Source organism: Rosa chinensis, chromosome 7 (assembly GCF_002994745.2).
Source record: "Rosa chinensis cultivar Old Blush chromosome 7, RchiOBHm-V2, whole genome shotgun sequence".
Classification (NCBI taxonomy): Eukaryota; Viridiplantae; Streptophyta; class Magnoliopsida; order Rosales; family Rosaceae; genus Rosa; species Rosa chinensis.
In genome coordinates, this window is record NC_037094.1 from 53956791 (window position 1) to 53978016 (window position 21226).

The window sequence follows — 21226 nt, forward strand, 5'->3', positions numbered from 1 at the left end:
CTGAAGAGCAAAGCATGTCTGAGGTCAATGCAGAGGAGAGTAACGCCTTATAGTACCCTAGAAATTCATTATTATTTTTCAAGGATTTTTCAGAATCTAATTTGTGGTTATAGGACGGTTTCGTGGCTCATGAACCGAGCGGAAGTGTTTCGAACTAATTATTATTTTAATTTAAGAATATGGTTTTTTTTGGGGGGGGGGGGGGGGGGGTGAGGGGTGCAAAGGTTGACTTTTTATACGTTTGGTTTCTCTGAAAACTTCCTTCACAAAAGTCGTAGCACACATCGATACGAGTTCGTGGACATGCGGAATGCGGAAATCGAAGTTTGTATGAGGAATTTATGGCCATTGGAAAAAGTTTCCATTTTGGTTTAATAGAGGAATTTCCAGAAAAATATCAGATTTCTATTTTGGGAAACCTGTTCCTCTTTCTCTCTCCCCGAGCCTGCACCGCCTCTCTCCTTTCGCCGGGGTCATTCTTCCTCGTCTGGCCGCCTCTAGAAGCGATTCAAAGTGTGCTTTGTTCACCTTAACCTCCTCTACAAGTCTGTGAAGTGATTCTTCATGATTCGAGCCGTAGGAGGAGCAGCATGACCGAGAAGAAGCCGCGGCAAAGCTGAAATCGCCTTGATCAGAGTCGGCGATTCCGGCCACCTTTGCCTGTGATTCTTGAGGGCTTTGGAGCCCAGAGGACGTAGAAGCTTTCTCCTAAGGTGGCTTGCAACGATTCAACTTGTAGAGATTGAATTTTGGAATTTGGGATTCTAGGGTTCATCAGAATTCAAAGCTTTCGAGGTAAATTCCAGCCAAATGGCTTTGATTCAGACTTTGTGCTAGCTATGAAAGTTGTATTTGGAGTTGAGATGAAGAACTTTTGTGTTGGAAGTTTGGCTAAATTCTGACTTTGGGCCAACGGCGGCGGCGCCACTGTGGTGGTGTTTTACAGAGGTTTCTGGCCGCCTCAGGGATAGTTTCTGTCCCTGATTTTGATCTATTAATCGGTACGAGCATTTCAATATACAATACATAATTTTTGGAGATCGTATGAGCATGTTAGGGTTTTTGTGATTTCAAACCGTTTGGGTTTCGATTCGTGTGGATCCGACTATCCGATCGACTTGTGGTTTTATCACATCGATCGTAGAAGTGTTCTAGAGACTTAGGGAGGTCTCGGATGTAGTTCTACCTCGATTGGCGTTACTTTTGGGATTTGAGTTCAAAACAAGGGTTTCAAACTTTAATCACTTTGTGATTCGTGCACTAAATTGAGACCTTATGTGTTCAGGTGCTTGTTGGACTTGTTGAACGGATTGCAGCGATTGTGCTTGTTTTGGTTAGCGTGTGAAGACGCAAGGAGATTCAAAGGTGAGTAAATCTCACGATATTCATTATGGGTATGATTGATATTCGTTACGAGCATGATAGATATTCGTTACGAGCATGATTGATATTCATTATGAGCATGATCGATATTCGTTATGAGCAAGATTACCCTATTGTCTTGGATTTCTTAGGTTAACTATGACTATAGTTGGTATTAGTAGCATTCCTGAGTGAATGACTACGAGTATATATATATATATATATATATATATATATATTTACGTGAAATATATATGTATTGGTGCAATTGTTGTGATATGGGCAGCATAGGACTACTGAGTTCAGTATAGTTGGAAATAGTGAAATTGAGTATTGAATCATGATAATAGAATTTCATTTGTTGAGATATCATGGGTCTAGTACGACCATCTTAATTGGTGATTTAAGATATGGTAGCTTGTGTAGGAATATTTGTGTAATAAATCATTGAAATCAGTGTGATGATTGCCATGTAAAGCTTGTGTAGGAATAATTGTGTATTGAATCGTTGAAATCAGTGTGATGACTGAAACTCTGAGATATTGCGTATGATGCATCAGAAGCCTAGTTATTGTACGTACACCAAGTCATTGCATTTTGACAATTAACTGATTTGAAGTAATAACATAAATTGTCTTCTTTTCCTTTCTGCTTAACACATAAGGTTTGCCAATTGAGGTTGCTATCTAATAAGCATAATCAGAATCGAATAATTCACTAGATAACGCCCATGCAAGAACAAATTGAGTGCAAAACTGCAAATATTGGAGAGAGAGAGAGCGTGTGGGTGTGCGTGCATGTGTGTGTGTGTAAAATATTTATCCAGAGCGAGGCCTCGCTCTGAAATTAAAGTACGAGGTTAGAGTTTAGAGTCACTTTTCAGTCTGATATCCACAGCTCGACCGTTCAGTTTTTAGGTACTAATGTATAGATCATCTTTGTAAAATTTCAGCCAAATTGATGATCTTTAAGGTATTTAACTTGCTTAAACCAATGGACGAACTGAATCTGTCCAACCTAAACAGTACTTGCTTTTAGGCAGTTATCAATGTCTTAACGACCATCAATTTAGCTGAAAGTTTGCAGAGATGATTTATACATTAGTACCTAAAAACTGAACGGTCGAGATTTGGATAGGCGACCGAAAAGTGACCCTAAACTCTAAAAGCGAACTTTAATTTCAAAGCAAGGTCTCGCTCTGGATAGGATTTGTATATATAAATATAACTTTTCTCTGCTAAGAAAGTTTTTAGATATTAATATCTAAGGATTTCCTTGATAAACCCACTTTTCGATCGCATATCCACATCTCGACCGTCTAGTTTTTATGTCCTAATATATATATATATATATATATATATATATATAAGTTTTTATATATATACAGTGTTCTAAAAATCAGTCTAGGCAGCTGACTAGGCGCTGGAAGGTTCATGGCCGCTAGGATTAATGCTTAAACGGTGAGAAAATCGTTTTGAGATTTGGGCGGGGGACTAGGCGCTCTGGGCGGCAACACAGATTCATTGGGCGGTATGGTTATTCGACCCCATCTCTCTCCTCTTCTCTGCTCTTCTCTTGCTGCCTCTCTCTTCTTCCTCTCTTTTCTGACGTCGATCTTAGACAGCCGGAAGGTCATCTCTCTTTCCTCGACTCTCGCTGCTTCTTATTTTTTTCTGACTTTTTTGGGTTTTTTTTATCTGAGAAAGAGGGAAGGAGACTCGATGCATCAAGAAAGAAAAGAGAGAGAGGGTCTCCGCTATCCATAGGTAAAGAAGGATCAGAGAGAGGAGAGAAAAGCATAAAGTAGAGGTTAGAGAAGACAACGACTTTTCTGGGGATAACTAACAACCCATGATTTTTGCCACTACAAAAAATAATTGCAATGGCTACCGCAGTTAGCGTCGGCGCAAAAATGCCGTCGCAATTGGTCATAGATTTGCTACGGAAAACAAGGCGTCGCAAAAAAAAAAAAATTGCGACGGCAAAGGAGAGCCGTAGCATAAAAATGCTTCAATTGCAACGGCATTAAAAATGCCGTAGCAATATTTTTCCTAATTCTTGCTTCACTGCAATTGCCGTAGCCTTTATTTACTTTTCAACTCATTTTCCAGATATGTTGAAAAGCAAACTTAACCTAGCTCCAAGGCGCCAAGAGACGAAAATTAGGCGCGTCTAGATTTTAGTTCCCGATGAACTAAACACAAACTCCCTTGAGATTTGAAACCTAAACACAAACTCTCTTCTTCTTCCTTAAACATTCAATGCCTTCTATTCTCTTCTTTTCTTTCTGGGCTTAATCAAATTCCAAGGTAAATCCCATCTCTTTGTTTCCAATATTTTCATTCTGTTCGATCCCTCTGTTACTCCGTTTGGAACAAAACTAATGAATACAATCAAAATTGTTACCTTTCTTCATGTTTACAATGAGGGTACCTCTAATATCCTTGCCCTTTTTTGTTCAATCTCTTGAAAAGGAAAAGCTTGCTTTTAACATGTGAATTTCTGAATCAGATTACAGTGAAACCTCATACTCCATCTCCCCCTCTCCTAAACCCTAAAACTTGCCTGCATCCGAAGAACCTCATATGCCATAGTCAGTACTGACCTTCTCTTTGGATCTCTCAAGTTGGGTTCAATTCGCTCTCTCAATATCTTCTCTCTTCCATCAGTGGTTCAATTCGGTGGGTTCAATTCACTCTCTCAACTATCTTCTCTCTTCCATCAGTGGGTTCAATTCAGTTAGTTCAAATTATGAAATGGAAGAGTATGATTTCTGTAGTCTGAGAGGAATTAAGTATAGAAAATTTGTTTGTGTATCTGAAATTACTTTTGATTTTGCTTATTTATGGAAGAATAGTTATGTTTTTTGGTTTTAGATATGTCAGATTGGGTGTTTCGTTGGTTTCCCTTTCACTTTCTCCTGCAATCCCCGATTAAGTGACATGTTCTGGTATTTTCTGAACTAACCAGGTCCTCACGAAGGGAACAGAAGAGAGAGAATTTTGGATTTCTCAATTTCCGTTTGCGTTTTCAGCTTCATCTGCACAATGAACGCCCTCCTCAAGGTAATTAATTCTCTATTCCTTGTTTGTTTTGATTTCTTCTGTTTTGGATCTGCGATTTTATTTATTAAATCAGAATTTTGGATTTTTTGTTTCTTTCTATTTTGGCTTGTGAGTTAGGGATCCTGGGATTTGTTTGTTTAGTTCATTGGAGCTGGAACACGATCAAAGTATTATTTATAGGTTAGCAAGAAAACCAAACAAAGTACATTGCTGTTTCAATAGCTTTAGCTTAACATGTTTCTCAATTAGTGGATAATTTTGCTCTCCATAGCAGGTTGCATATAATTTCATTGCCATGACTAATCACTACATAACCATGTCATCCTACCATTTGTTTGTGAGATATTCTGAGGGCCGTTAGAGGTTATTGTAAATGCTAGTCTAGTAGAAGGTACTTGTTCTTTAATATGCTTGTTAGCTGTATATTGTCTAGTTATTATATATAAAAGACAACACAGTACTTGAGGCTTTTGTGAATGCGAGCTGAATCCACTACTCAAAACTGCAACTGGATGGTTGATTGGGGCAAGCAATACATGGAGCTGAAACTATTTTAAGCTTAAAATGTTTATTAATGCTTGCACATGCCATATCAGAACCTACATGAATTGACTGAATCATAGAATTCATACTTGGAACAAAGACAGTTCCATTCTTTTTATATTATCAAGTAAACTATAGCAGTATATGATATGTAATATAGTCCTTCCAGCCTTCGCACTCTCCCTATGGATCATTTTGGAAGGAAAAAAAAAAAGAATGATGCCTTATGCCTTTGGGGTTTAGGAATATATCAAATGAAGGGTTTTTTTTTTTTTTTTTCTTTTCCCCTAGCCCATTATAACAGAGAGATCCAGATCCAAGATGTTGACTTTGATATATATGCTGATTTAGTCTCTCTGCATATTGGGAATGATGTTTGCAGACTTCTAGTAATTTACTTATCAGATGATTTAGCTATTGGGTTGGCCACTAGAACTTTAATTTGTGCATGAAAGTTGCTGTGGTGTATAAGTTAGTATTTGCCTGGTGAGCATCCACGAGTTTCTGGGTCATGGCATCAGATTTCCTTGATTATCCTACAAAAGAACCTGAAGTTGACTGTAGCCTGTAACAAGTCTCAAGTTTTTTTTCCTTAAGTGTATGTGACCTGTGTGTAGTTTGCTTATATGGTGAGTAAGGTTAATGAATTCTAAACAGTAGGGAAAGTTAACTGAAATCTACTAGCTTTGGATAAGTTTAACCTTAAAAATATGAAGTGACTCACTTTCAGCAGACAACCTTAGGCTTCAAAGATAGAAACTTTACTACGGGTTTAAAGGTCAAATGGAGGCTACAGGTTTGGAAGTGCATGTGCATGGTTTTTGAAATTCTTTGGGAATAACACAACTCACAAGGGTTCAACAATGGAGACCCACAGATAAAAGATTCATTTCAAACATTGTTTCTTTTGTTATGACAAATGCAAGTTATCTTCTTACATTTACTGAACACATACCTCTCTCTCTCTCTCTCTCTCTCTCTCTCTCTGTGATTGCATACGAAACTTGTTTATTTTCACCTTTTAATATTCTGTTGTCTATGCATTTTCTTTTGCTTTTGGGAAAATAAGAGCTCATTGATTTCTATACACAAACTTTCCGACTTTTGTTTTCTTTTCCAAAATTTGGCATGCATTCAATCAAGGATCAGCTAACATTTCCATAAAACTAGAATCAAGTATTGATTTTTGTTAAACAGATTTTGCATATGAACTTTTTTTTTTTTTTGTCTCGATGAAGGTGCATATCATCCAAGATGACACTACCTTCCACTACATATTGATCCAGAATTCAACATCTGTTACCCTTTGACCACCACTTCCTGTTTGGAATTATGATGTGGGTTTCCTTTCAATGCTGTTATAAATATGTACCCAATGAAGTTGATAGTGTTAAAAATAATAATAATAATAATGTGTTTAAAGGGGACCTGACCATTTTGATCATGAACAATAGGACTGAAGTTTATGATAGTATGAAATACCAAGTTCAAGGCTTTAAGCTCCGGCTCTTGCTTGAAAAATTAGTCATCTGGAAGCTTGTGACATTGTTATGTATTTGGTCTGCCCGTTTTTTTTAAGTAGTTTCTTCTAGATTGATCTTCTTTTTGTTTTTAATTTCAAGTGACCTGTTTGCTATATTAAAGTTGGTCTGCTTTCCCCTGGTGTTGTTAGTTTCCCCCAACTTAGCAGCAAATTATGTTATAACTTAATTACTGAGCATATATACATTCTCTATTTCAGTTTAATTTGTCCAGTTTTCTTAGTGTCGTTAGAAAACTTAGAAGCTTCCACAAATGTGGAAATCTTCAGCAAAGCACCAAAGAGTTTTGTATTGTGTTTGGTTCATGCATCTTTACTGATTTTGCTGAATTTCATTCCCTTTCAGTTAATTGGTTTTGTTTGCCTGAAGCACTAAAGTTTGATACTTCATAACCTGTTTGCATCTTATTGTTTTGCTTTGCAGGTTATTTGCGTATCACTTGGAGGCTAATCTGCTCTGTCCTCTATTCTCTATCATCTATCTTCCACTCGTCAAAGAATATTCAAGGTAAGCCTCAACTTTTTTGTGTCTTGGATGAGATTGTTGGGTATAAATGCAGAAGCTATCTGCTTTATCTTTTTTGTTTGTCGCTTTTATATATATATTTGTTTAATGTATTTTGGAACAAAGCTTATCTGTTTATTGCAACTGGAGTATATGTTCTTTGCTTAATTAATTACCTTCTTTAGGGACTGAACTAGCTGATAGTAATTTTATACTTTTGATGTTGGGAATTTATAGTTTTTGTGTTGTATTTTGATGGCAGCTCAGTTGTAGGCAATGTTTGTTCACTTTGGTTAATTGTTTGAAGTCCTTTGTTTGGTTAGTAGTCATGGTTATAATTTAATAAACTGTATTTTTCTTGGCTATTTGACGTAGATGTTCAATCTGATTGCTTAAGGAGAAATATGGACAAATCATGGATAGATTTAGCAGATAGGCATTCTCTAGCATATTATGATGCAATAAATCAATTTTTGAATTTTGCATACATCAATAAGGATCTGGGTTCAAGGATTTATTGTCCTTGTAGAAAGTGCGAAAATCGTTATCTCTATGTAAGATTAGTTGTGCGGCGGCATCTTCGTGATTATGGTTTCTTTAAGAAGTATAGGAAATGGGATAAACATGGTGAGCCTAATCATTATGTTCATCCAGTGGATGGAAATCAAAATGGTATTGAGTTAGATTCTTATATGGAGGATGATATGGTCAGACTTGTCCAAGAAGCTTTAGGAGCTCCTAATGTAGGAACACATGATCAGACTAGTGAAGAAAACTCAACTAATCCTAATGTAGGGGCAAACGAACCTACCAAGAAGTTCTTGAAGCCTCTTGAGGATGCAAACCTTCCATTGTATCCGGGTTCTAAGAGACACACAACTTTGTCATATACAGTTCGTCTTTTGCAAGCGAAGGTGCTCCATGGATGGACAGATAAATCCTTCAAAACTTTACTTAAGATAGCAAAAGAATCTATGCCTGAAGGTGTGCAACTTCCCAAGTCATATTATGAAGCCCAGAAGTTAACAGAAGATCTCGGATTCACTTATGAAACAGTAGATGCATGTCCTAACAGTTGTATGTTGTTTAGAAATGAAGACATAAATTTGGATGAATGCAGAATATGCAAGACATCTCGATGGAAAGATAACAATGGTAGTTCAAATGATGTTGCAGCACTTGGGAAACGAAAAGCAGCAAAACAAGCAAGATATTTTCCTTTAAAACTAAGGTTACAAAGGTTGTTTATGTCTTCAAAAACAGCAAAGCTTATGAGATGGCATGGAGAGGAAAGAACCGATGATGGTGTGTTTAGGCATCCTGCAGACTCTCTTGCATGGAAAGATTTTGACCAAAAACACACAAATTTTTTGGGAGACATTCGCAATGTAAGGCTTGGGTTAGCATCTGATGGATTCAACCCATTTAGGTCTATGAATATAGTTCATAGTACCTGGCCTATCATATTGATTCCCTACAATTTACCACCTATGATGTGCATGAAGCAGCCCTTTATATTTCTATCTGTTCTTATTGATGGTCCTAAGGCACCCGGTGATAAAATTGATGTCTACATGCAGCCACTCATTGAAGAATTGAAGGAACTGTATGAAGATGGTGTAGAAACATTTGATGCATTCAACAATGAAATGTTTAAAATGCATGCTGCATTATTGTGGACGATTAAGGACTTTCCTGCCTATGCCAACTTGTCGGGGTGGAGTACAAAAGGTGAATTTGCTTGCCCATCATGCAACTCTGAAAGTGGTTACCAGCGGTTGAAGTTTGGTAAAAAAGCTTCATACATGACTCATCGGCGGTGGTTACCCTATGATCACAAGTATCGAGCAGATTCAAGGTCATTTAATGGCAATACAGAATATAGAAGGAAGCCTAAAACTTTATCTGGTGCTGATCTTCTTGCACAATTGGAATCAAATGGTGTTCTTACAGAGTATAAGCGGGAAGATCTAGAGCGAAGGAAGGTGCTTGGGGTGCAAAAACCTGATAATGATCCTTTGATGAAAAAGAAGCATAATTGGAAGAAGAAAAGTATATTTTATGAGCTTCCATATTGGAAAGACAACCTGATACGTCACAATCTTGACGTGATGCATATAGAAAAGAACATTTGTGATAATGTTCTTTTCTCAATATTAGGAGTTGCTGGAAAGTCTAAGGACAACTTGAATTCTCGTCGTGATCTGGAACTTATGGGAATTAGGGAGCAGTATCATCTAAAGAGGAGAGAGTCTGGTACAGAGTATGCTGATCCAGCTGAGTTTGAGATGAACAATAAGGGGAAAGATATGTTCTTTTCAGCCTTATCAGGATCACAAATGCCAGATGGAGCTGCTTCCAATATTGCACGTCGAGTACGTTTACATGATCGTAGTATTGGAGGTCTTAAGAGCCACGATAACCATATTCTATTGCAGCAACTTATTCCTTTATTTATACGAAGTTCTTTACCAGAGAATGTGGTTCAGGCATTGATTGATCTGGGTAGTTTTTTTAAACAGTTATGCTCAATAGATAATTGTGCAGCAGATCTAGAAAAGGCTCGTGCTCGTATAGTGCTGACACTTTGTGAACTTGAGAAGATATTTCCGCCATCATTCTTTGATATAATGGAGCATTTACCAATTCATCTAGCTGATGAAGCATTAATTGCTGGTGCTGTGATTTTTCGGTGGATGTATCCTATTGAGAGGTATCTACTGACCTTGAAGGAATATGTGAGGAATCGGGCTTGTCCTGAAGCATCAATGGCTAAAGGTTATTTGATGGAAGAGTGCATGAACTTCTGTACTCAGTATCTCAATGATGTGGAAAGCAAGTTTAATAGACCTGCAAGGAAAAAAAATGATGACTATATAAAAAAGGGAAAAGACTTTGTACTTGAGGAAATTACTCGGACACAAGCTCATCGATGAATCTTATTCCATACAGAGGCAGTCACACCATTTCTCAAGTATGTCATGTTGCTTATTGTTTTGTTTTTTTTATAATCTGCATATAATCAACAATATATATGACAAGTAAAACATTTCTTAGAAACTAAGAAACTTAGTGGATAGTTTCTGAGTTTCTGGGCAGAAAAGTAATGATGTTCTTTTTACTTTGCAGTGAACATCTTATTACTATTCGACGACAATTTCCTGCTGCAAATGAACACTATGTTCAAAGAGTTCATTTTCGGGAATTTGCAAACTGGTTTAAGGAGCATGTATGTTGCTGGTTATAATTAGATATATTTAGTTCATCTTTCGATGTCTTATAGTGTGCAGTTTTTAACTATTGTTTACCTAAATCAGGTTATCAATTTGCAAAGAACAAGTTCTGTATTGTTATCAAAAGAAGTTATTGCTTTGTCTAATTCTCCTAGTCCATCAGCAAAGAGATTGACTTCTTACAATGCGAATGGGTTTTTCTTTCGAGTGAAAAGTCTTGATAATCATCGCTCAACACAGAATAGTGGTGTAACTTTACAAGCAGACAAGAATCTTTCTATTGACTCTTCACCATACTATGGGAGATTGACAGATATTATCAAAATCTCTTATGGTATTGATATCAAATATGTTTTGTTTAAGTGTGATTGGGTTAATCCTGCTACAGGTATAAAGGTAGACCATTTTAACTTTCCTTTAGTTAACTTCAAGCGTTTGTTGTACAAAAATGATTTCATAGGGGATGAACCCTTCATATTGGCATCTCAAGCTCATCAAGTTTGGTATGCTCTAGATCCTTCAGGGCAAGAATGGCTGAATGATGTTGACATGCCTTCAAGAGACTTATCCCTTGTGCAAACTAACAATACTGAAGAAGCTGGTATTTCAAGCGAGTCAATGGATGTTGAAATGGATGATTGAGACCGTAACTTGTAATATAGTAGATGTAGGTTAAGATGGCACTTATAGGTGCAGATTTTTGTGTGCATAGGTCTTTTTTGTTTGTTGGAACTTGGTCTTCGTGTATGGAATATATGATATTAATTACGGTCTTTTTTGGACAATGGAAAGTGATTCTGTCATTTCAATTTCTAATAAACTGTGGTATTTCTATCATACAAAACTTGTTGGTTATTTCAATTCGAAACATTATGTTCTCATATAATTGTAAATGTCCTTTTTCAGTTAACCATGAAGAAAAGGAAGATTGGTCGACCACGCACCATGTCTGAATATTTGAGTTCCAGCAGCTCTCAATCTTCAAGCAACAGCATTTCCTCATCACAACAGCCATCACAGTCTTCAAGATTGCCACCACCATCTCCTTCCCCTCCACCTCCTCCTCCTCCTCCTCCACCTCCTCCACCACCGCCACCCCCTGCACTACCATCTCCACCAGCAGGTACATCAATATCTAATATATTTGTAATGTAGTATCTTTTTTGTTTTAAAGTTACAATTTGATATTTTTAAAACTTGGTTAGAGATAGAAGTACAAGCTACTGCTGAAAGTTCCAGAGGTCAAAATAAGGGTATCTCAGAATGGAATACTGGAGTTAAAGTCGAAATCAAGTTTGATTCTACCTTCCAACCTGTGGGAGATAGGGCTGCCCAATTAAAGTCGCAGTTAGGACAAATTGTAAGGGATGGGCAAAGAATTCCCCTTACAATAATTGATTGGAAGTCTGTTGGAGTTGGAGTGAAAGATGGAATATGGAAAGAAGTTAAGGTACATATATCATTTATATTTGTTGGTAAACACTAGAATGAAAGAAAAAAAAAACTTGATTCCATGTATTTGCAATTAGTTTTTGGTTCTGATTTGTTTTAAAATTATGAAGCATAAGTACTAGTTTCAAGTATAGACTAATCCTAACCTATCAATGTTTCGTAGGATAATTTGCTGAATGTTCCAGAAGGATATAAAACTGTATGTTTGAGATGTTGCAATAGTCTGTGGAAGGATCATAAAAGCAAAACGAAACTCAACTTCTTTGAGAAAAACAAAGAAGATCCAGATATTCTTTCAAAAGTTCCTGCCAATATTGTGACAGAGCAATGGAGTGAGCTAGTTGCCTATTGGAGTAGTGAGGAAGCTAAGGTATTAGTGGCACAATATTTATAAATAGATTATCGAATACCAGAATCACTACCATTTAACCTTGAGATTGATGTTGCAAATGATAGCAAGAAGAAATTCTATCAATAGGGAGCTTCGTGGCCCAGTTCATACTACTGGTCGAAAACACTTTGCTCAATTACGATTTGAGGTATTCCACTTCATTCTACATTTATGTGTTTCTTCGGTAGGAGATGAGTTTCTTCTTTTTTCCATTTCATCTATAAATTTGTTCTTGTATTGAAATCTGAAAATATGGAAATTTAGACTGGAATATAGATTCAGTTTGCTATTATATTGCATTTGATAGATGGAGCAAAATGGAGAAGAAACTGATAAGATGAATGTGTGGAAAAAAGCACGAGACCAGTCAAAACCAAAAGTAGTTGAAGTCATTGTAAGCTTTATTTTTAGTATATTGTATGATAATGTTTCAGTTTCTAATTTATATGTTCTTTTCAAGCTGGTAATTCTATACTTGAATGTAGGAAGAATATGAAAAACGACTTTTATTAGAACCTGAGGACCAAAGGAACATTCATGCTGTCAAAGACCGTATATTTCATGAATTGATTGGAGAGGATGGCCATGGATATTGTCGCACCTATGGATCTGGCGTGCCTAGAAGATTTGTCTACCTACATGCACCAAATTCCTCTGAAACCACTGATGATATAATACAGAAAGTAACTGAATCTGTGGCAAAAAAGTTTCAGGATCAGCTTAATATGCTACAAGCTCGAATTGATTTTTTGGAGAACAAAGAGAAGAGAGGCACAAATCAAAATGGACAGGTTTGTCATCACAAGAATAATTGTTTGAATATTTAGCTCTTATTTGATGTGCACAATTTATTAGATGGTATTGATGAGATAATATAGAAAGTCAAGAAATATGAAGTAATGCGGAGACATTGAGATTTCAGTTTGTTTTGACAAGAAATATTTAGTTGGTGACAAGATATATTCAGCTTTCACAAGAATTGTTTAATTTAATATGCTTCCCTATATAGATCATATGTTAGTTTTGTATAAAAGTCTCTAAAAGGTCTTTTTAGTGGGATATTTTTCCTTGTTTAAAAATGTCACTTTTGTTAGTTCTGTATGTGTATTGTAGACAGGTGGATCATAATGTTTTATTATGATCATATATGTCCTCAGTCCTACAATTGTTTCAAGTGTCCTCAGTCCAACAATTGTTCTATTATTTGATCTGTTTCCCATTTGCTGTTATTTTATCAATGATGAATAAATAGAGTAGCATGGAATTTTGACATTTATAGTTCTGCAAATTGTTTAGTTTTGAAAATATATCAAGTAAATTGGAAATGCCATGTGTGAGTTTGATTGGGGAAGGCCTTTAGTTTGATTTAACACATTTAGGCTACGTTTAATCAGAATACATGTGAATGCATATAAGTTTAGTGTGATTGAATGAGTTGCAGTCTAAATACTTGCACTACTATGAGAATGCATTTTAGTGGTCGGTTTTGTAGCTTACTGTGCATGATTGTTGCCAAATCTGCATATTGAAAAATTGCTGTGCATGATTATTACCAACTCAGTCACATAAAACCAGAAAGAGTAACTTTTAGCGCGTTGTAGTTGATGTTCAGCAAGAAGTCTTTGCAATTTTACTGATAATTGAGCTTCACAGTAGCTTGTTCAGCTTCGTTTGATTACTTCTGTTTCCGGTATTCAGGATATTAATCTTTGTTTAATAATGTACATAATATGTTTGATGAAATGCCTCAAAGGACCAATCTTCATGTATTTTGAATTGCATGGGTCTTGATTTTTGGGTTCTAGATCTGAGCTGGCTTGTGATATCTCTCTAGATCTTGATTTTGCTATTTCTGATGTCATTTTGCTTTGTTGCTCGGCAAATTTGTTTAGGATTATGGATTAGTAAGTTACTCTATAGCTTATTGTTTTAGATACTTGTGTTTTGTGATCTTAGTTCATATATGATTGTGAATTAGAAGAGAAAGAGATCACTCTTTAGCCATTTGTGTTCTGTGACGTGAGTAATCAAATCCTTAATGCAATAGATGTTTCTCTGTACTTTAACTTTATATGGTGTTGCTGCATTACATTCTATATTTTTCTTACTAATTAGTACTGCATTACCTTCACTGTACCAATCAACTTGAAGCTGCATTACTGACACTTGGTTTGAAATTTCCTCTCATACTGCCATTCTCTTTGTAATATGATTATAAAAAATGATGCAACTTGCGAATCTACTTGTTTGGTTATTGGAATTGGGTTATGGTGTGACATTGAAAAAGGGTGATATGCAAAGCCATACATGATATATCTAATTTTTTTTTTTTTTTTGATGTTTTAGGTTCCAGATGCAACTAGTGACCATGAAATTCGGAGGGAGTCTGTAGGAGAAGAAGGGAATCCAGATTCAAGCAGTGATAGAGCTAGGGGTCATCATTTGGCCCGCGGGCCTAAAAGCCCATGGGAGCCCGCCCGGCCCAGTGGGCAAAAGCCCGGCCCGGCCCGCAGAAAAGCCCATCTCGGCCCTGCCCATTGGGCATGAGGCAGGGGTAGGGCGGAGGGTTCAAAGCCCAGGCCCGGCCCGCGGCCCGGCCCATTATATGCCCATTAAAGCCCGCCCGGCCCGGCCTTATAAGCCCACCCAAAAGCCCATTCAATTTTTGTATTAATATATTTTTATGTAGTTATATTGAACTAATTATTGCATTAGGCCATATGTTTTTTTAATTTTGTATTTTATTTTGTTCAATAATTAACATATCATCATTTTTTCATAGGTTTTTGTATTTTTTTAACAAAATAATATGACATATAAATATAATGGGCTCGGCCCTGCCCACCCAAAAAAGCCCGGCCCGGCCCGGCCCTAAAAAGCCCGTAAGGCCCTGGGCCCATGGGCGGCCCTGGGCCTTGATTTTTAAGAGAAGCCCGGCCCGGCCCGGCCCGAAAAATAAAAAAAAATATGTCTTGGCCCGGCCCGGCCCGGCCCGAGCCCATTAATTTTGGGCAGGGCCGGCCCTGCCCTGCCCATTGACGACCCCTAGATAGAGCAATGGGCTGAGTTTCAATATGTTATTGCATATTTTTGTTAAGTGTTACTCTTGGTTGTCTTCATTAGGAACTTGGTTTTGGGCATCACTTAATTTGTACTTCTTCTAATTACCTATACTAACAGTGCAACAACTTAATTACATTGCAATGAAATAGATGAGTTAATGAACAATATATGTGTTGTGTATTGATATTTTTATCCCATTTTTGGATATTGCAAAATTACAGGTTTTGTTAAAAAAAAAAATTACTAGTTGGCTACCGGCATCGGTGAATTGCCGTAGCCAAGAATATATTTCTATATAACACCACACCGAAGCTACGGCAACGAGACCGTAGCAAAATTTGCTATTGAAAAATTGGCGGGAAGCAAATTAGTTTGGCAGCAAAAAAAAATTGGAGGGAAAAAATTTGGCGGGAAACAAATTTGGTAGGAAACCAATTTTGGCGGGAAGCAATATATTTATCTTAATATTAATTGTGTTGCGACGGCAATTTGCCGTAGTATATTTAGTAATGGCGACGGCATTAGGGGTAGCATGAAACCGTCGCAGAGTAAGTGTCGCAAAGCTCTTTGCCGTCGCAAAAGTGGTATGCGACGGCATTTTGCCGTGGCTAAAGATTTTGGAGACGCCACCAACGGCGTCAGAAGCTTTGCCGTAGCAGAGCCGTCGCAAATGCTTTTTTACGACGGCAAAACAGCTTTTCGCGACGGCAGGGCGCCGTGGCTATTGCAATTTTTTTTTGTAGTGTGCTATGCGTGTAGTTTGATAACATTGACCACTTCAGCATTATTATTAGTGTTTGAGATAAGGTTTGAGTCCTTGGGATAAGCTGTACACCGATTCACAATTACCCATTTATATTCTTACTAAAAAAATAATAATATCATACTATTTCATAATGGTTTTAGTGTTCTAGATGTAATTACTCATTTAAATTATAATATTTTTTACCTCATCTATTTGTATTTATTAAAAATAAATAAATAAATAAAAACCGCCTAGTCCCCGCCTAGACGCCTAGGCGCTAGACTCTTGGTCACCGCCCGACTAGCACCTAGCGATTTTTAGAACCTTGTATATATATAACTTTTCTATGCTAAGGAAGTTTTTAGATATTAATATTTAAGGAGTTCTTTGATAAACCCACTTTTTGATCACATATCCACAACTCGACGGTCTAATTTTTAGGTCCTAATGTATAGATCACTTCTGCAAGTTTTTAGCCAAATTGATGATCGTTAAGGTATCAAATTAAATTAAATCAATGAATAAACTGAATCTGTCCAATCTGAACAGTTCGTGTTTGTAATGTCCAATCGTAGTTTTGAATGCCATCATGATTATCAATTTGGCTGAAAATTTGTAGAGATGATATACTTATATATACATAAAAACTTAACGGTAGAGATGTGGATATGGTTCAGGTTGGACAGATTCAGTTCGTTCATTGATTTAATTTAGTTTGATACTTTAACGATCATCAATTTGGCTGAAAATTTGCATAAGTGATCTATACATTAGGACCTAAAAACTAAACAGTCGAATGGATATGCAATCAAAAAGTGGGTTTATCAAGGAAAGACTAATATACAACTTTTCACTGCTAAGGAGGTCCTTGTATATATATATATATTTGTGTGTGTGTGTGTGTCTACCAGGTCATCATGAGAAAATACTGCTAAATCTTTCCGAAATGAGAGAAGGAGGGAAGGCGCGCTACAACTGGCACATAACAGCCAGCAGAAAAATGCTAGCTACCTAGGCTAGGGCGACAAGGGGCGGAACGACCTCTCAATCTACTTATTGTAGCCCAGGAATAAAAACATCATCTAGGCGTTCCCTATTGCTCTGATGTTAGGACTCGTATACTTGTCATGGGCTATTTTATCTTGTGGGCTTTGTTGGGTTGTCTTTCATGTTATCATTTTGGGCCAGGGTCCATATAGAGGATTCTAGATAGTTTCCACACCCTTTTGCTTAAATAGTAGGCATCCATTGCTGTAAGAGATCATTGAAGAATATTGAAATTTACATTTGCTTAATTTCTCTTTGTTTTCTTTTCCTTCCTTTTGCAATCGATGTCGTTTCATGGCTACGACCCAGGGGATCATAAGATCTGATCTCCCCTACCAGTAGAAGTGTGAGTGACCAGGTTCTGAAAGAAAGCGAAGAAGGGAAGAAAAGTTCCGCCGGGTGTCTGTTGCTCAGCAACCGCAAGTTAAGGTACTCTGGATTTGTTATAGCGCCACCATTTCACAATATACATTGTCCGGAAAACTAGTTCTGGGATTTCTATTTTATCCTACTGACTCTCTTCTATGAAAGGCGCGTGAAGACCAAATTTTCACCAGAGTGAGGAGGCTGCCGTCATTACGTATATGATGTTTGAAACCTATAATTCACGAACTTGAAGTCTTTTGGCTAGAATCAATCGAAAAGACTCACCCGTGTTGGAGAAAAAGAAGGGATGCCGAACAAAAACAAGCCCTTCGGACCACAATACATAGTCGTAAATACTGTGCGTGAAGTTAAACATGCAAAATTACAAATAGTCTAAGAGCACAAAGAATGCATGCTTTCATGGTTTATAATATACATTCGCAAAGCTTTTAGTTAAAAGTTAATTAGAGTCAATTCGAATGCTTTCTCCTGAACATACCATGCCAGAATAGGGTTGGCAAGTCCAAGTGAAAGAGGGAGGACACAAAAACCAAGTTTCCAAGTCACATCTAGTTCGATTGGTTAAGGCGTTCGATTCATTCGGCATTATCTCAGAGAAAACAACAATGTCGTGATAAATTAAAGAATTTCCCAGTAATTTGGGGATTTTGTTGAAACTTCCAAAATATCGGGAAAAATCATTTTGATGCTCATTACCCACTCGGTATAGCAAATGAATATTGTCGACTCAATAAAATAAAATAAAAAACTGCTGATAATTTCAAATTTTCAGACCTTATTACAATATAGTATGTATTTAATTTATTTCAAGGAAAATTATATAGTAAGCCTTATAGCCGGATAAGGCTCTGCTTGGTCATACCGTAGTACCTTCAGTTTTTTAGACCTTATTCCAATATCATATGTATCGGTGAACAACAATTAATTTGAGAAAAATTATATAGTAAACCTCAAAGCCGGCTGTGACTCTTCTTGGTCATAACGTTTTTCCAGAGGCCAGGGATGTGAGTACGCATAACGTAGTCTTCCCAATTAATGCATTTTGGATCAAAATTGAAAATTTCGGCATCTGTGTATTTCTTACTTGCCATCCTTCTCAACTCCTCCGAATTGGTGTCGTCAAAGCTACACGAAAAGGAAAAAAGTTGAACATTAGTCCAAAAATAAATTCATAATGTATTGTGCTAACACAACTTAGTTTAGGTTCAATCATCTAACTAATTAGATGAAAATACGCACATTGCCTTGAATAGCAAATAGGGTTCATATAGCTCAGCTAACCGCATCACCGATGTGAGCTTCCGATTATGGCTAACGTACACATCTCTGAAATACTGGTCAAATTCTTTATTTAGGAGCTTCACTACCTTCAAAAAATAACAAAAAGGAAGTGAATTAAAAAAAGACCAAGACATTAGTTAGTGCGGTAAAAATGGAACCAGTACGTGCTATTGAGTAGAACATTATATTCTAATATGTTTTCTCTCTTCGTAACAACGAGGAATTTGAACAGTAGAGCTAGGTTAGCCAGTATTAGCGAAAAGTATTAAATCTCAGAGTTTTTATTCTTATCTCTATACTACCATTCTATACACGGCACAAGAGGCCGGAGTGTGAGAAAGAGAAATAGTCATTAGTACTACGGTTATATATATATATATATAATCTCGTATGTTAGAGACTAATATAGTGATAATTATTGTGATGTCAACTGTAAATGTCATGCATTTCTATAGCCTAAAATGGGTCAAAGGAATCGACCAACTTATTTGTATGTGTAGAAATTAATCAACCGTGATTTATGTGACCACTGTATTTTTTCTAGTTGGCATGGGTTGTATCCATCGGGTCAGGTAACGCATTTGATAAATGGGTTGTGTTTTGCGTAAGAACATTACGTATAATTTCATTTCAATGAAATAGACATTTTTACTAACATATTTATAATATGTGTGTGTGTGTGTATTTATAGAAAAATAAAACAAAATAAAACTTTGAGAGAGAGAGGGCTTTTTTTTTGTTCTTTTTACAATTAGGGCAAAATTTTGTTTAATCCCTATACTATGACCCTGTCATCTTTTCAGACCATGACATTCTAATTTAATCTGAAAAGTTCCTGAGGTTATAATTTCCGTCTAGGGGAAATGCTCATTTACCCAATTTTAGCTTAAAATTTGCTCACTTGCTCCACTAACAGTTTTTTAACTCCATTTACCCAAAACACTCTAAGGGATTATTTCTCCTTTACCCAATTAATTCTTTTTATTTATTTTTGGGACTTTTTTGCCCTCTCCTTCTTTCTCACTTAGAGAGAGAAGTCATTGGAGACCTTGCCAGACTCCGGTGAACAGTGGCCGGCCACCGACTCCGGTGACAGACTCCGGCGACCGTTGACGGAATCCGGCCACTGTTCACCAAAATCCGACGACTTTTGACCGAAATCCGGTGACTTTTGTCCGGAATTCCGAATCCGGCTATCGGACCGGTGCTGGATTCTGGCGGCTGATTTTATTGTCCCCTAATAATATCCAGTAATCATATTATTGCCCCCCAGTAAACATATTATTTCCCCCAATAACAAGTTTATTAGGGATCAATAATGAATGAAAAATGAAGATGTTTATAATTTTGAAAGTTTTAGTAGGGTTATCCGAATAAATAATCTTATTATTGCTCCCCAGTAATCTTATTATTGCCCCAATAAACATTTTATTGCCCCCCAATAATCTGTTTACTGCCTCCCAATAATCTTATTATTATCTTCCAAATAACCATTTCCAAGTGCCTGATCAAGTAGATAAATCCCTTATGTTAAGAGAAACCTCGATCTGGTGGCCTACCCACCGGGCTCGGAGCCACCAACACATCAACACCAATCCCAGAGTAGCCAGTCAAAACAATCCATGCCATCACCTTGAGACGCGCAACACCAGAAGGCATGACCACCTCGAACGCCAGCCGCCAGAGAAGAAACCATAACAGTAGTGCCACGCAGCCATTCACCAATCTGAGAGAAGCAGAATGCGCGGCCTCCATACTTGACCGCGCCAAAGGAGGTAGCGGTCCGAATGACCGGCTGGCTCCCACAGCGTCGCGGCACCGAGATGGTTGCTCCGATTGTTGTACTGCTCCGCCAATCGGATCTGACAGAGACAGAGTTTCAGTCAGATTCTGAAGGCCTCGACATCACCACCACTAGAGAAGTGAAGGAGGTTTGGTTTTCGTGACCGGAGACGACGGCGACGAGGATCATCACCGAGCATCGAGGCGACGAGGATCATCACCAGGCTGTACTGCTCCGCCAATCGGATCTGACAGAGACAGAGTTTCAGTTTGATTCCGAAGGCCTCGACATCGCCACCATCAAAGAAGTGAAGGAGGTTTGGTTTTCGTGACCGGAGACGACGGCGACGAGGATCATCACCGGGCATCGAGGCTACGAGGATCATCACCAGGCATCGAGGTTCTGGGCCGTGAGCGTGAGAGAGAGAGAGAGAGAGAGAGAGAGAGAGAGAGAGAGAGAGAGAGAGAGAGAGAGAGAGAGAGAGAGAGAGAGAGAGAGAGAGAGATTAATGTAATTTATTAATTAAAATGAGGGTAATACTGTCAAACACTGTTAGATTGGGTAAATGAGGTTAAATAACTCTTGGTGGAGTAAGTGGGCAATTTTCTGTCTAAAATTGGATAAGTGGTCACAGCCCCTTCCGTCTAATAGGTCCTCGCCGTTAAAATTCCATCAAATTGAGCCGTTAATTTGCTGTCGTGGCAATCCATTATACGCCACCTCAGCATGATAGTGGTGAAATGTCCAATATAACCCTTAGTTATTTCTCCCTTCTTTTTTTCCTTTCTAATTTCTTCTATTCCCCCTTTTTTTCCTTCTTTTCTTCATA

General features: G+C 37.5%; 1 protein-coding gene across 1 annotated transcript in view; it reads right to left on the reverse strand.

Moving 5' to 3' along the window:
* Positions 1-18009: 18009 nt before the first annotated feature.
* The window catches only part of LOC112180929 (probable fatty acyl-CoA reductase 5), a 34208-nt gene continuing 30991 nt past the window's right edge, over positions 18010-21226 (reverse strand). The window contains exons 9-10 of the mRNA XM_024319503.2: positions 18573-18700; positions 18010-18458 (exon numbers count right to left, since the gene is read on the reverse strand). Coding sequence (XP_024175271.1) covers positions 18284-18458; positions 18573-18700 — 303 coding nt within the window. The 3' untranslated portion in view covers positions 18010-18283. The remainder of the gene's footprint in view (positions 18459-18572; positions 18701-21226) is intronic.